Here is a 17,685-nt window from a genome sequence, read left to right on the forward strand (position 1 = left end):
GTTGCCCAGGGTGGAGTGGAGTGCAGTGGTGCAATCTCGGCTCACTGCAGCCTCTGCCTCCTCGGTTCAAGAGATTTTCCTGCCTCAGCCTCCCAAGTAGCTGGGATTAGAGGCATGCACCACTACACCTGGCTAATTTTTAAATTTTTAGTAGAGATGTGGGTTTCACCATGTTGTCCAGGCTGATTTTGAACTCCTGACCTTGGGTGATCCACCTGCCTTGGTCTCCCAAAGTGATGGGATTACAGGTATGAGGCACTGCTCCCAGCCCTCTTATATATTTTGGATATTAATCCCTTATTAGATATAGGGCTTACAAATACTTCTCCTAATTCATACGTTGTCTCTTCACTCTGTTTTTCCCTTTGCTGTGCCGAGACTTTTTAGTTTGACTTAATCCCATTTGTCTATCTTTGCTTTTGTTGCCTCTGCTTTAGGGGTAAAATCTAAACAATTATTGCCCAGATCAATGTCCTGTAGTTTTTCTTCAATCTTTTCTTCTAGTAGTTCACAGTTTCTGGTGTTATATTTAAGTCTTTAATTCATGTTGAGTTGCTTGAGTATATGGTGTGAGATAAGCGTTCAATTTTATTCTTTAGCATATGTATATCCAGTTTTCTCACCATTTGTTTAAGAGATTGTCCCCTTTCCATTGTATATTCTTGGTACCTTTGTCTAAAATCAATTGTAGTTGCATGAGTTCTTTTCTGGCCCTCTATTGTATTCTGTTGGTTGATGTATCAATTTTTATGCCAGTACCATGCTGTTTTAATTACTATTAATTTGTAGTACAGCTTGAAATCAGGTAATGTGATGCCTCCAGCTTTGTTCTTTCTACTAATGATTGCCTTGGCTATTTGGGTATTTTTGTGGTTCTATATGAATTTTTTTTGGAATGACTTTTCCTGTATCTATGAGAGATAACATTGGAATTTTGATAGAGATTTCAATGAAACTGTAAATTGCTTTAGATAGTATAGATATTTTAACAATATCAACTCTTCCAATCCATGTATATAGTATCTCTTTTTAATTTGTGTCTTCTTCATTTTTTAATTAATATTTTATATTTTTCAGTGACTTTCACTTTTTTGGTTAAATTTACTCCTAAATACTTTATTTCTTTGATGCGATTGTAAATGGGATTGCTTTTAAAATTTCTTTTTCATATTATTTGTTGTTAGCGTGTAGAAACACTATCAATTTTTGTGTATTGATTTTGTATCCTGCAACTTTACTGAATTTAATTATCAGTTCTAAGAGTTTTTTGATGATGTGTTTAAGATTTTCTGTATGTAAGATCATGCCATCAGCAGAGACAATTTTACTTCTTTTCTTATTTGGATGTCTTTCATTTACTTTTCCTGTCTGATGCTCTGGCTAGTACTTCCCATATGTTGAATTGAAGTAGTGAGAGTGGGCATCCATATCTTTTTCCTGATCTTACAGGAAAATCGTTCAACTTTCCACTATTGAATATGAGGCTAGCTGTGCACTTGTCATATATGGACTTGTGTTGAGGCTAGTTAGAAGCTCCACTGTCAGGAGCAGCAATTTACAGAACATGCTCATAAATCTCATCTAGGCAGAAACTTGGACTTTTGAGCTTCATCCCTTTCTCTGCCCTGATCCTAGAGAATTAAACCTCTGGAAGTGCTTGTTTGCCAATATAATACTGGTACTTTTTCTGGTGGTCTAGAGAGAGACTCCTGCATACTTAGCCCTCTCTGCTCCCAGAGTTGGTAAGTTAAGTGGATAGCTGTGGGGAACCTTAGAGTTAGGGTGTTAATGTGTGGTCTAAACCCTCTTTTCCCCAGGGAGAAGCTGGATGTTGGGGATTCCTTCTCAATTGTATGGTGTAGTGCCTGGGTGAGGTTAGTGCTGTAGCTTTTTCTTCCCAGTCTATGTGGATTTTTTTTTGTTGCCCCGTATATAGAAGTCTCTCAACTTGTTTCCGACTTTCTCTCAGAGGGAATTGATCTGTGAATGGATATTTATTTTGTGTATCCTTGGGTGGAAGGAGAGACTGGAGCCTCCTATTCTGCAATGTCACTATTGTGACACTGAGAATTGCAAAACCCTTGATTCTGGTTTATAATGTATTTATGTCTCTAATTTACTTATTTCTATTTCTAGCAATTAAGATCATGTGTATACAAATAAGAAAAAAACCAATTAACATGGCTTAAACAAATAATGTGTTTATTTATTTCACATAAAGTGTGTCATGTTGGACAGTGCAGAACTAGTACTGTAGCCCTGAAGCATCCTAGAACCAAGTGCCTGCCATTTTTGATCCCCACACTTACAACACGAACCTTCATCTTGATTATTATTATTATTTTTTTGAGACAGGATCTCTCTTTGCCATCCAAGCTGAAGAGCAGTGGCATGAACATGCTTCACTGAAGCCTTGACTTCCTGGGCTCATGTGATTCTCTGCGTCAGCCTCCCATGTAGCTGGGACCACAGATATGTGCCATTCACCTGGTTTTTTGATTTTTTTGTTTGTTTGTTTGAGAAGGAGTTTCGCTCTGTCACCCAGGATAGAGTGCAGTGCTGCAACCTTGGCTCACTGCAACCTCCATCTCCTGGGTTCAAGAGATTCTCGTAGCTCAGCCTCCCAAGTAGCTGAGATTACAGGCGCATACCATCATGCCTGGCTAGTTTTTGTGTTTTTAGTAGAGACTATATTTTACCATGTTGCCCAGGCTGGTCTCAAACTCCTGACCTCAGGTGACCTGCCTGTCTTGGCCTCCCAAAGTGCTGGGATTACAGGCATGAGCCACCATGCCTGGCCAATTTTTTGAATTTTTTTTTTTTTTTTTAGAGCCAGGGAGTCTCACTTGTTGCCCAGGCTGGTGTCAAACTCCAAGACTCAAGTGATCCTCCTGCCTCGGCATCCCAAAGTGTTGGGATTACAGGCATGAGCCACCACAGATGGCTTTGTTATGATTCTTAAATACTCGTGTTCCAAGGTGATATCTATACCACCTCTACCTTCATATATGTGTTTTGAGTAAAAAGGAGAGAGAGAAAGCACCATCAGCAGGTACCTGCTTATGTGTCATAGACAAGAAATATGTTTCGTGGCCAACACAGCTTCTACTTATAAGTGAGAACATTCTATACTTGGAAATAGAATTTTTAGGCAAGCAATGGATAAGCAGGAATGGGAAATGAACTATTTTACATTCTCTGCCACACTGTGAAATTGTTGTAGTTTTAATACTGCACTCTGTAGTTTCCAAATTTCCTTATCTTTAGAACAACCTGATATATTTTGGATTTTTTGTAATTTCATATGCTGGCACACTATCAAATAATTAAATGATGAAATAATTTTTAGGAAAAGCACAATCTACAGTCTGAATTTACTGTTGAAAGCTTGATAGCCACTGTAACTGATATGTTTGGAGCTGGAACAGAGACAACAAGCACCACCCTAAGATTTGGACTTCTGCTCCTGCTGAAGTACCCAGAGGTCACAGGTATGATGATACCATAGGTGAGCAGGGTGATTTTCAGAAAAGATGTTGGGAAGACACTGCTATTGTCCTCCATCTTGTTTCTCTTAGAGAAGCTTCATTATTGAAATTTCTGTGCCATTGGCTCTAAGTTGTCTAAATATGATGAAGGGGTAAGAATGAGATGAATTTGCACAACAGGGAAGAGGGACTGAGAGAGGTGAAGACAGTGTGATCGCTAGCAAAAGTAATAAAACCCTGGATTTAAGTGACTAAATACTCTGAATAAAGTGTCTAGATTTCATGGGAGAGGATTTGTAGCAGGCACAGACATGATGAATTGGCCTAGGATTATATGTTGGTTTTCTTAAGAACAGACTACTTTGTTGCAGTTTCTTTTTTGAAATGAGTAGAAATTTTATTTCACTAAAAACTATGTCTACAAAATTCCATTTTCCAGCAGAACAGACCACTTTGAGTAATAGATATGCTCTTTTTTCTTTTTTTGAGACAGAGTCTCGCTCTGTCGCCCAGGCTGAAGTGCAGTGGTGCAATCTTGGCTCACTGCAACCTCCGCCTCCCGGGTTCAAGTGATTCTCCTGCCTCAGCCTCCCGAGTAGCTGGGATTACAGGTGTGCCCACCACACTTGGCTAATTATTTTGTATTTTTAGTAGAGACGGGTTTCCACCATGTTAGTCAGGCTGGTCTCGAACTCCTGACCTCAAATGATCCTCCCACCTCAGCCTCCAAAAGTGCTGGGATTACAGGCGTGTGCCACTGTGCCCAGCCAGGTATGCTCTTACAGATCTTCCCTTATTCTGAAAATGTAGTGTTTTAATGCTGGGACAGTAAAGACAGAGACTCTTTTTATTTTTAATTTTTATTATTGGCAATTCTTTTATGGTTGGTTTGATACCATTTTTTAATGTTTTGGTAAATTTCTATTTTTTTAGGGGTACAAGTGCAATTGTGTTCATGAATATATTCCCTAATGGTGAAGTATGGGCTTTTAGTGTACCCATCACCTGAATAGTGTACATTGTTCCCAATAGGTAACATTTCATCCCTCACCTCCCTCCCACCTTTCCACCTTTTGGAATCTCCAGTGTCTGTTATTCCACTCTGTATGTCTCTGTGTACCCATTGTTTAGCTTCCACTTGTAAGTGAGAACGTGTGGTTTTTGACTTTCTATTTTGAGTCTTTGCACTTAGGATAATGGCCTCCAGTTCCATCCATGTTGCCACAAAAGACATGATTTCATTCTTTTACATGGCTGAGTAGTAGTGCATGGTGTGAGTTTGTGTGTGTGTGTGTGACACTACTAGATGCAGATTTTTAAACCCCACACATAACTTTTTAGTTGATTTTATGAATATGCCTTGGTGAATAGTGCTGCAGTAAACATATGAATGCAGATGTCTTTTTGATAAAATGATTTCTTTTATTTTGGATAGATACCCAGTAGTGGGATTGCTGGATCAAAGGATAGTTCTATTTTTGATTCTTTGGGAAATACTATTTATTGAAGTGTATAGTGGATATTCTAGAAATTTGATGAGATAGCCTGAGAAAATCTGCGTAGTCTGGAAAGTATTTTAAGCATATAGCTGTATAATAAAGGTGTATGCTATTTAAGTAGAAAATGTGCCTGAGGAGCTTTATGATTATCAAAATTTGCACCTAGAAAAATGGTACTTGTCAATATTTTTTCTTAGGGTCAATAGTTTTATCTTTTACAAACAACTTTTTTTTTCCTTCAAATTTTGTATTTATCTATGAGCAGATTCTGGCTCTGCATAGCCTATTAGCCACACATTTGTTTTTCTGGGGTCAGAATCACACTGAAATGATGTTAAATTTATTACATATGAGAATTACTCCTGTTAAAGTTAGAGTACAACCATCAAGTCTTTAACAAACTTCTGAGACACAGGGAGCAGACAGAAGGATGGTAACCAATTTGGCAGAGAGATTGAAGTTGCAACCTAAGGGTCATAAGAATTTGTGTTGCTATAGTCCCTGTAAGGCTGAGTATTCAAAAGAACCAAGACCCAAAGAACACAGAGGGAGAATGAGGCAGAAAACAGAAAATTCTCCCTGCCTAGATTCCCTCCACAACTCCATTTGTCAACTAATTGTTTTTTCCCCACAGAAAAGGGAGGTTCACTCTCTAGAGAAACTGAATCTAAGAGGCTCACTCATAAACAACAGACAGAGACAGGGAAACAGTGAGGGGTTAAGTAAGAGTTCACTTGAATTCTGAGGCCTTTAGTGCCTTTCTGCATCTTGTTCCTAAAATTCAGCAGCCAGGTGTAAACTCCCGAGAATAAGTAGCACCAGTGGAAAGACCTCCATTTTTCACCATTTAGATAGAAAATTCTTGCCAAATGTCCAGCAAAGTGAATGAAATGGAAAATATTCACCCAAGACACCCAAGGCCATGAAATTTTAGAACATCAGAGTTAAAGGGAAAGTGATAAAAACATTCAGAGATAAATTAGTTCACCTATAAAGGATCAGGAATCAGAATGACATTAGAATTCTCAAGAGCAGCTGTCATCTTGTGTATTTTTAGATAAAGAATATTTTCAGACCTGCAAGTTGGCAAAAAAATTTTATCCTTTGTGTTTATTTTCTTAGATACTAGAGAATATTTTCCATCTAAATATCTGAAACCAAGTCAGAGGAAGTCATGGACTGTAGGTCTCAGGAGACTTCACGTAGGAGGATGGAAGTGTCAGGGAGGCTGCTGGACACCCGGCCTAGAAAACAAATGCTTTAGAATGGACCAGGTGGATAATGGAGGTGTGAGGGAAGACATTAAGGGCAAAGAGAAGGTGATTGATTATTTGATTATTTTTAGTATTTAGAGAATTATTAGTGAGAGTTTGAAATATTTCCGAGCATTCGCAATAATTCTAAATTGGCATAAAATTAGAATTGAAGTAGATACACTTAAGTCCAAGAATATACAAAAAAGGAGACATAATTACAGCAGCCCCACTTGTGATCAATATTTATGAAATAATAATGATGTGAACATGAGAATATAATACAAATGTGATATAAATACACTGGGGAAACTAGAGTAGGGGGAAGTGTGAGTGTGTGTGTGTGTTTCTGTTTGTGCATGTGTGTCTATTTGTTATGGGTTGGTAATGGAGAAAGTCCTCATCTTTCTTACCATGAAATTTTAGAAATTTTCTAAAAATAAAAAAATCGAAAGAGAGTCATTATTTAGAAATATGAATATAAATTTCAGAAGAAACTTCTAGAATGTTTCAGCATGGCCACCTTTGTGGAGTGTGAGGATGAGAGAGAATATCATTTCAAGTTTCAAATAAACGTATGCACACAACACACAAATCTGCCCATACATATAGATCTGTTAGTAGAATTAAAGTTTTAAAACATTATATATTATTCCGATACAACATTAATTTGATTTTTTTCTTTCTTCAAGAATAGTAATTTCTTGAGTTTATAATATACTAAATATTTATATTTTGAAGCATTTTATCATTTATATTTGTACTGATTATCCTGTATGCTAATATGTAGGTGGTTACAGATTTATCTTAATACTTAGCTTGTAGCAGAGTTAGATGTATCTATAATGTAGTAATTTCTTCTCTAAGTCTAGGTGTACTTTCGGTCCTATAATTTAAGTTTATAATGATATTGGGACCCCTTCATTATGCTTCTTGTAACCTGAATTGCTACAGCAAATGTGCCATTTTTGTCCTTTTCCATCATTTCTTACTTGTGTCTTACCAGCTAAAGTCCAGGAAGAGATTGAATGTGTGGTTGGCAGAAACCGGAGCCCCTGCATGCAGGACAGGAGTCACATGCCCTACACAGATGCTGTGGTCCACGAGATCCAGAGATACATTGACCTCATCCCCACCAACCTGCCCCATGCAGTGACCTGTGATGTTAAATTCAGAAACTACCTCATCCCTAAGGTAAGTTTGTTTCTCCTACACCTCCATGCTCTTGAAGTCCCCAGATTCATAGTATGGTCCCAATCCTCTAACAACACATGATGAGAGAAGTGTAAAATTCATGCTCGGGGCAGCTTTCTGGACTCTGCTGTTTCCATTCTAGTTTGGTCCTATGAAGGTTTATAACAGTTCTCAGTATCTAGCAGTTTATGTCTTCCAAATTTGTTCTGCTTCTGTAATAATTTTTTGTGGCTATTCTCAGGTGTTTACATTTCCAAATAAATGTTTAAAGTATCAATTTGTCAATTTCCCAAAACACTGTGCTGGGATTTTTATCATGGTGACATTAAATCTTTAGATAAATTTAGAAAGAATTGAGGTCCGGACAGGTTGAATCTTTCAATTCATGGATATGATTATGCTCTTAATTTATTTGGACTTTCTTCTATTTTGTCAGTAATGTTTTGTCTTCAGTTCAGTGGCTTTCACATGTATTATATATTTTTTCTGAAATAAATGGTATTTTGATGTAATTGTAAGTTGTGTATATAATATATAATAATAAATATGTAATATATAATATAAAATAAATATATATAATATTTAAAATATTTTCAAAACAAAGTCTTGCTGTGTTGCACAGATTGATCTTCTGGCTCAAGAAATCCTCCACCTCATCCTCTTGAGTAGCTGGGATTAGAGATGTGTGCCACTGCACCTGGCTTTTAAATAATATACTCAAAAAAATGCCTTTTCCATTTCTTTGTTTCTGGCACATGGAAATATAATTGATTTTATTATTTTGATGATCTTACATCAAGCAAATTTACTTAACATTGCTAATGTTTTGTTTGTAAATTTATTTGTAATTTCTATGTATCCTGTGATCTGTTTTAATATTTATTTCTTATTTTTCAATTCTTATAACTCAATTTTATCTTTATTGCTTTATTTCACGGTTAGGATTTCCAGGACAGTGTTGAATAATTCATGATGGTGGGCATCCTTGTTTCATGTATGATGTTCAGGATGAGTGGAGGTTTAACATCTCACCAGTGAGAACAATGTTTTATGTATATTTTTGTAATTAAAAAATCAGATTAGAGAAGGTTGCCTTCTCCTACTTTTGATGATTTTTTTTCTGGTCATGAATGTTTATACAATTTGATCAAATGGAGTCTCTGCATCAATTAATATGGCCATATAGTTTGTCCTGCATATACATATAATATATATATTAGTTAAAATACACACAAATGCACACACAGAGACATACACAGCTGGATTTTATTTGCTACGTTTTTTCAGGTTGTTTGAACTTATATTTATAAGAGACATCAGTTTGCAATTTTTCTTCCTCAAAATTTTCTTGTCAGATTTCTGATATTGAGGAAATGTTGGCTTTATAAAATAAGGAAGATAATGTTCCCTATTCTGATTGTTTTTATAACCTTTTCTCACTCTCTATTCTTTTTGTGCTCACTTAGTTCTGTCTTTGGAGTGACTCATAAGTTTTGGTTAAGTGCCAGTTATGACATATGAAAAAATGCAGAACGTCAGATGAAGTTCATCTTCTTCCAGAAAGGGTTCATCCCTCCTGTGCTAGGCAGACAGAATTATGCAACACCTTCTACCTTCATTCAGAATTAGATATGAACACGGTTGAACAATGTTTTTTTTTCAATTTTTTTATTATACTTTAAGTTCTGGGATACATATGCAGAATGTGCAGTTTTGTTACATAGGTATACATGTGCCATGGTGGTTTGCTGCACCCATCAACCTGTCACCTACATTAGGTATTTCTCCTAATGTTATCCCTCCCTTAGCCCCCGCCCCACCCCCTACAGGCCCTGGTGTGTGATGTTCCCATCCTGTGTCCTTATTGTTCAACTCCCACTTATGAGTAAGAAAATGCGGTGTTTGGTTTTCTGATCTTGTGATAGTTTGCTGAGAATGATCATTTGCAGCTTCATCCATGTCCCTGCAAAGGACATGAAATCATCTTTTTTATGGTTGCATAGTATTCCATGGTGTACATGTGTCACATTTTCTTAATCCAGTCTATCATTGATGGACGTTTGGATTGGTTCCAAGTATTTGCTATTGTGAATAGTGCCACAATAAATATATGAAACACAGTCAGAAATTGACTGTAGCCATCAGCTGACCTCTCTGAGGTTCCCCTATGTCTGCAACCCTGAGTAATTTTTGTCTCAGCAGCTTTTCCAGTGCCTTCTAACACATGGCTTCTGTGTTTACTGAGACTTTTTAGTTGCTATGCTGCAAGTTGCTCCATTCCACTTGAAGCAAGTACATGATGCCATTATAAAGAAATAAAATAACAAAAATTTAACTTTGAGAGGAAAAAGGATTGGAGTTTGTTAAGGATGAAGTCACTATTGCCATCTTATAGGGAAGAGGGAATTCTGAATGTCTGTATTGTGCCGTGTGGAATCCACTAGACACAGGTACCTATTGAGCACCGGAAATGTAATGAATGCAACTAAGGAACTGGAATTAACATTTTATTTAGTTTTCATTACTTTAAATTTAAATACAAATAACCATGGATTATTCATGGCTACCATGCTACACAACACATATCTAAGTTTTTAATTTTCTGTAATACAGGGTTGGAAATATCTCATTCTCAATTATGCTGTACTAAAAGCCTGAATAGCTAAAAACGATTTAAGGTGGGTGCAATTTCATTTGGCTAAACCTTTACTTGCATGGATTGAATGTATTTTTATTCTTTATTTATCATACTTTATATAAATATTTATGTTTTGCTAAAGAAAAGGCCAGCCAGGTGTGGAGGCTCACACTTGTAATCCCAGCACTTTGGGAGGCCAAAGTGGAAGGATCATTTGCACCCAGGAGCTGGAGGCCAGCCCGGGCAACATAGTGAAACCCTATCTCTACAGAAAATAAAAAAAATTAGCTGGGCATAGTGGCATGTGCCTGTAGTCCAGCTACTTGGGAGGCTGAAGTGGGAGGATTGCTGGAGCCCGAGAGGTTGAGGCTGCTGTGAGCTATGGTCATACCACCGCACTCCAGCCTGGGTGACAGAGCAAGGCCCTGTCTCAAAAAAAAAAAAAGGAAAAAAGAAAAGAAATATCACGTATTCAATTATTTGGTATCTCCCCACTCCCACATTATTGGGAGTATTAGAAAATCTATAGCAACTATTATGTATTATAATATCTTTCTAGAATGAATATATTTGTGTGTAGGCATATAGTATACATATAATATATGGAAATGTTTATACATCTACAGTTTACTCTGTACATTTATCTGCATTTATCTATCATCTATGTACCTATGTAATCTAATCTGTCACATTTAACACCTAAGTACTTCGGTATATAATTCCCCAAAACAAGGACTTTCTCCTACATAATAATAATAATAACATTCACACTCAATGAATTATTATCAATAGGTTAATATTATCTAATATCTTACAATTACATTTTCCCCAATTATACTAAAATATCTCTTATAGCTTTTTTTTGGTGGACTTCCTGTAGTCCAGTCAAGGAACAAGCTTTTAATTTGGTTATCTTGTTTTGTTAGTCCTCTCTCATTACTAACAGTTTTTTTTAGTTTGTTTCACTTTAATACACTGACAGTTTTTAAAAGTCCTGTCCCCTTGTTATGTAAAATGTTGCTCAGTCTGGTTTTGTTTGAATGCTTTTTTGACAATTAGATTCCAGTTATGTGTTTTTGGCAAGAAAGTTACGTAGGTGATGTTATATATGTGCTACTGCATCACATGTGCAGTCCACATTTTGTAACGGTGTGTCTGCTAGTCTCTCCATTGTTGGGGTTCTGTTTTTCATATACAGTTAATAAAAAGATGGCATGGTACTTTAAGATCTTGTGAATATTACTTTCCCAATTAATTTACCCAGTAGTTTTAAAGTTAATGGATGATCCTTGCTTGAATCTATGGTCCTACCCGAATGGCTGCAAAAATGATGATTTTTTCTACTTTTATCATTCCTTCTGTGTTTTTTAGGTTGGGTTCATCTATAATGAAGAGTTCTCCCACATGTTTTAATGAAAAGAAACATATAACACTTCTGTGATCAACCCTTCAATTGATTTTAGTGTACTTGTTGATATTATCTCAGAAGTCATTTTTGATAGATCAGACCTCCATTTAAAAAAACCCTATGAACAGATTCCAAATTCTCCTGACTCTTTAAGTGCCAGCAGAGGCTTCTATTTAAAAATCTTCATCTGGAAGTCCTTGTCAGAGCAATCAGGCAAGAGAAGGAAAGAAAACGTATTCAATTAGGAAAAGAAGAAATCAATCTCTCTTCACTGACGATATGATTGTACACCTAGAAAACCCTGAAGACTCTGCCAAAAGGGCCCCTGGAAGTGATAAATGACTTCAGTAAAGTTTCAGGATACAAAATAAATGTACAAAAATCAATAGCATTTTTACATATCAGTAACGTTCAAGCTGACAGCCAAATCGAGAACGCAATCCCATTTACAATAGCCACAAAACATTAAATCCCTAGGAATACATCTAACTAAGGCAGTGAAAGATCTCTATAAGGAAAACTACAAAACACTACTGAAAGAAATCGTAGGTGACACAAACAAATGGAAAATCATTTCATTCTCATGGATTAGAAGAATCAATACCATTAAAATGGCCATACTGCCCAAAGCAATTTACTGATTCAGTGCTATTCCTATCAGACTACCAGTGTCTCTTGTAAAATTCATGTGGAAACAAAAAAGAGCCTGAATAGCTGAAACAAACCTAAGCAAAGAGAGCAAAGCTGGAGTCATCACGCTACCAGACTTCAAACTATGCTATAAGGCTACAGTAACCAAAAAATCATGGTACTGGTACAAAAACAGACACACAGACCCATAAAACATAATAGAGAACCCAGAAATAAAGCTTCATACCTACAGCCATCTGATCTTCAACAATGCTGACAAAAAATAGACAGTGGGAAGGGACTCCCTATTCAATAAATGATGCTGGGATGGCAGGGTAGCCATACGCAGAATGAAACTGGACCCCATCCTTTCACCATATACAAATATGAACTCAAGATGGATTAAAGTTTTAAATGTAAGACATCAAACTTTAAGAATTGCAAGAGAAATACCTAGGAAACACCATTCTGGACATTGGCCTTGGGAAAGAACTCATGACTAAGTCCTCAAAAGCAATCACAATGAAAAAAAATTGATATGTTAATTAAAATTGATACATTAGTTACAAACTAAAGAGCTTCTGCATAACAAACGTAACTATTAACAAGGTAAACAGACAACCTACAGAATGGGAGGAAGTATTTACCAAGTATGCATCTGACAATGGTCTAATGTCCTATAAGGTAATTAAACAATTGAACAAACAAAAAACAATGCCATTAAAAAGTGGGCAAAAGACATGAACAGACACTTCTCAAAAGACATACAAGTGGCCAATAAACATATGAAAAAATGCTTCACATCACTAACCAGAGAAATGCAAATCAAAACCAAAATGGGATACCATTCTCACATCAGTCAGAATAGCTATGATGAAAAGGCAAAAAATACTATTCACAATGGCAAAGGATTGGAATCAACCTAAATGCCCACCAACAGTGGACTGGATAAAGAAAAGGTGGTACAAATACACCAGGAAACAGTATGCAGCCATAAAAATGAATGAAATATTGTCTTTTGTAGCAACATAGATGCAGTTGGAGTGAATTAACGCAGGAACAGAAAACCAACTATTGTACATTCTCACTTACAAGGGGGAGTTAAACATCGGTACTCATGGACATAAAGATGGCAACAGTAGACACTGGGGACTGCTAGATGGGGGCTGGAGGGAAGGAAGGGTTGAAAAACTACCTGTTGCATGCTGTGCTCTCAACTTGGGTGATGGAATTATTTGTACTCCAAACCTCAGCATCACACAGTATACCCGTGTAACAATCCTGCAAACAAACAACAACAAAAAAGGTAATCCATTTGTGAGATGTGTGAAAACTGAAGTGATGAAATACAGCAGCAAGTGGGGATGTACACCAGGGTCCAAGCTTGATGATAAACAGAGGATTCAGAAGGATGCCCCCATGTACTCAAATGCTCAGGACTTCAAATGCAATTAATTGGAGGGGACGACTTTATTAAAGTCACTGCCACTTGCCTTAAATTCATCCTGCTTCTTACTAGGTCTGTCTGCGTGGGAATGTAACTTCTTTGGACCTCAATTTTCTTATCTATTGATCAAAGAAATTGGACTAGGTGATTTCCATCACTTCTTCCCACTCTTTGACTTCTTTATAACTTAGTTTGTCTGTTTTGCTGTTTCCAGGGCACGACCATAATAACATCACTGACTTCTGTGCTGCACGATGACAAAGAATTCCCCAACCCAGAGGTGTTTGACCCTGGCCACTTTCTGGATAAGAGTGGCAACTTTAAGAAAAGTGACTACTTCATGCCTTTCTCAGCAGGTAATAGATATTCATTTTCATCTGTCCTTCAGGTGACATGATACCTTTTTGGGATCATTTGACTCTTACATGATGCCTCCTCTGGGGTCTGGTTGAATTGCTTTACAGATCATTAGCACCGTTCCCTATGCCTATGCGATTTCCCTGCTGATGAACATCCCCATTATTCAGCCAGATTAGTGGGGCTTTGGGGAGTTGATCCAGTTTTTCAAACTGAAAAAACTAGAGTGTAGGTTAATTTAATTCTGCCTCTAGATACAACACTGAGCTACCCAAGAGCTCCTCTTACTGGGTGAAACTTATTTAGACATTTCTCATCTGCTATGAGAAAGGTATCTAATTCCATGACTTTGAATATCTGCCCTGTGGTGTCCTTTGCTCCTTAGGCTGAGCTCTAGGTATCTGAGCTCAGAAGTATCTGAGAGCAGAGAATGGGCTCCTAAGAGGCTCACTTCTGATTTAGAGAAGTAGACAAGTAAACAGATCATTGTAATCTCATAGGAGGAAGGCTGCCAGAGGGGAAAGCACAGGATGTTGGGGAGCTCAGCCGGGGAAGCTGCCTGCTTACTGCTCATTCATAGGCCATACTACTTCCAAGAGGAAGGAAACTTAAGCTACCTCATTGGAGCGGGAAGCCGGACAAGAAGAGAAGGCAGGAAACTTTTACGGAGGTAATGGACCACAGTAGCAGGACATTTTTTGTAGATCTAGGTGGTTAGAACCTGCCAACAAATTTCAGGGTCAACAAATCTCAGGGTCAACAAATCTCAGGAAACCCTGAGAATATGGAAGAATAGTCTGCGATTATTCCAGAGTACCTTGATCTCCCTCCACTCATGATCATACATCTTGGATATTCAATCTCTACAGCTAAAGTGTGTGGTGAGTCTGTGGACATAGAATTCCCTTCATTTTTTTCTCTGGCTTTTGATCTCTGCTTTGGATCTGGCACTGTATACACTAATAATGTCAAGAACTGAGACCTTTTAAGGATCTCGCGTTTTAGCAGGATAGAAAAACAAATACACAGATAATAGAATTCCAGGTGATTCATGCTCCAGTGGAGGCATGAATATGATGAGGAAACCTGGAGAGGGTGAGTTTCTATTGACTAGGGATCACAGAAATCAAAAAGAGGAAATGACATGGGACATAAATTCTGAAGGAAGCGTAAGAGTAGAGCTTTTTAGACAGATAGGACAGCAAGAGATAATGCTTGAAACTTTGTGGTGTGTTGGAGATTGATGAAGAATGGATATGCCTGGAGCTGAGAGTGGAGGAGATGAACAATGGAAGATGTGATATAGAATGTCAGCCTGGAAACAGAATGTGAAGAGTCAGGTCAAGCCATTTGGCCCTTATCCCATAGGACAGATGGGTGTCGTTTAAAGTTGTAAAGTGAGAGAGTGACATGTTTAGACATGTACTTTTGAAAGTACACTAGGAAAAAATCTTTGGCTAAATATTGTACCAGAAGTACAAAGGGGAACACAGTATATGAGCCTTCTCCTTTCAACCCTTCTTCCTTGTGAGTGCATTTCTAGAAAAAGACTGATGGAAACTAGTAGTGTCAAAAGAGCAGTTATAATGTGGGAATACTTAGTGAAGTACATGGCATAGAGCTGATACTCTATAAATATTTGTTGAGTGAAGGGTACTTAGTAACATAAGATATTAGGTAGATAGGAAATGTATCCATTTTTCTTTCTGTGTATCCAACCTTCCTTCCAGCCATTCTGCCTTTGATCCATCCATCTATTTAATCATATACCAAATAGTTACTGCATACTTTTTGTGACTGTTCGTGACCTAATGTTCAGGGAACAAATCGTCTATGTCTGTTATTTTCAGGAAAACGGATGTGTGTGGGAGAGGGCCTGGCCCGCATGGAGCTGTTTTTATTCCTGACCACCATTTTGCAGAACTTTAACCTGAAATCTCAGGTTGACCCGAAGGATATTGACATCACCCCCATTGCCAATGCATTTGGTCGTGTGCCACCCTTTTACCAGCTCTGCTTCATTCCTGTCTGAAGAAGGGCAGATGGTCTGGCTGCTGCTGTGCTGTCACCTGCAATTCTCCCTTATCGGGGCCATCACCCTCTTCCTTCCCACCATGAGGGATATCTTCTCTGACTTGTCAACCCACATCTTCCCATTCCCTCAAGATCCAGTGAACAACCCCCATTAAAGAGAGTTTCTTGGGTCACTGCATACATATATCTGCTATTCTCCACACTCTGTAACACTTGTATTGACCACCACATATGCTAATACCTATCTACTGCTGAGTTGTTAATATGTTATCACTATAAAACAAAGAAAAATTAATAAATGACAATTCAGAGCCATTTATTCTCTGCATGTTCTAGATAAAAAGGATTATTATTTGCTGGGTCAGTTCTTAGATTTCTTGCTTTTGAGTAAAATGAAAGTGAGAAATGAAAGAAGATAGAATGTGAAGAGGCTATGCTGGACCTCATAATGTTAAGCACAAAAAGGGAGAAAGGTAAGAGGGTAGGAAAGCTGTTTTGGCTGAGAATCACCTAGAATTACTGGAAGTCTGGATTTGGAACAGAAAAACTATGTCCAGAAGCAGCTGTAACCTGTAGGGAAATACTGAAACAATCAGCCATAAGAGGAATGAACATTAAGTGTTTGAATTCATGATCTGATTTTGTGTTACTGTAAACACAAGATCAAGATTTGGATAATCGTTTTCCTTTGTGTTTCCAACTTAGATCCTGTCTAAATATGTGCTTTCGTATTGCTAATCATGTGTTAATGGCTGTTATTTTTCTCTTCCAAACAAGAGCAAAATCTCCAGAAATCCTCACCAGGTTTTATTTTTTTCTATTTTGCACCGCATACTTTTTTTAATTTTTATTTTTATTTTACTGAACATAAATGCAATGGTAATTAGATGCTACGATCCTGAAATTATTAGCCTTATATCAACTCTAAAGCTTAAACAAATGAACAACTCATAGACATCAAATTCTAGTCATTTTTTTTTCCTTCCTTCTGTCTTGAAGTGTATGAAATGAGAAGTGACACATTAACTTTTTCTCAGCTCATCTCCAAGAGAAAGCCATTTATACTCATTGTGCGTTTGTAAGATTACACATGTGTATAGTTTTATAAACATACATATGTCTGTATAGGTGTATATTTACACATAATATATACATGCATGTATATATGAGATTAATAGTGGCTCTTTAATATACTGGGTTTATATTGCACACATAATATAATATTATATAACTTGCTGTTTTTTTTTTTTTTAACTTTTATTTTAGGTTAGGAGGTCCACATGCAGGTTTGTTATATTGGTAAACTCATGTCACAGGTTTTTTTTGTACATCTTATTTCATCACTTGGGTACCAAGCCTAGTACTCAATAGTTATTTTTTTCTGCTCTTCTCCCTCCTCCCACCCTCCACCCTCATACTGTCCCTAGTGTCTGTTGTTCCTTTCTTTGTGTTCATGAGTTCTCATCATTTAATGCCCACTTATAAGAGAGAGCATGTGGTATTTGGTTTTCTGTTTCTGTTAGTTTGCTAATGGTACTGGCCCCAGATCCATCAATTTTCCTGCAAAAGACATGTTTTGTACTAAACAATATGCCAGGAAAACTTCCAAGGTAGTAGAAACATGGGCAAGTCATTTCATTGGGCAGATTACAGAAGAGAAAATGGGAATGGCTATTAAAAGTATTAAAATAGCTTAAAAATAAAAAGGATACATGAAAGCTACATTACTTGTAGTAT

General features: G+C 37.2%; 1 protein-coding gene across 5 annotated transcripts in view; it reads left to right on the forward strand.

The window, feature by feature from the left end:
* CYP2C18 (cytochrome P450 family 2 subfamily C member 18) overlaps window positions 1–16,686 on the forward strand; it is a 76,173-nt gene extending 59,487 nt beyond the window's left edge. For 3 of the 5 annotated variants that reach the window (XM_007963633.3, XM_073019185.1, XM_007963630.3), the window contains 4 exons: window positions 3,350–3,491; window positions 7,247–7,434; window positions 13,772–13,913; window positions 15,765–16,686. In XM_007963633.3, coding sequence (XP_007961824.3) covers window positions 3,350–3,491; window positions 7,247–7,434; window positions 13,772–13,913; window positions 15,765–15,946 — 654 coding nt within the window. In that variant the 3' untranslated portion in view covers window positions 15,947–16,686. The other 2 variants (XR_005244182.2, XM_038009286.2) reach the window with 2 other exon arrangements.
* Window positions 16,687–17,685: the final 999 nt, after the last annotated feature.

The sequence above is a fragment of the Chlorocebus sabaeus genome, chromosome 9, assembly GCF_047675955.1.
Source record: "Chlorocebus sabaeus isolate Y175 chromosome 9, mChlSab1.0.hap1, whole genome shotgun sequence".
Classification (NCBI taxonomy): domain Eukaryota; kingdom Metazoa; phylum Chordata; class Mammalia; order Primates; family Cercopithecidae; genus Chlorocebus; species Chlorocebus sabaeus.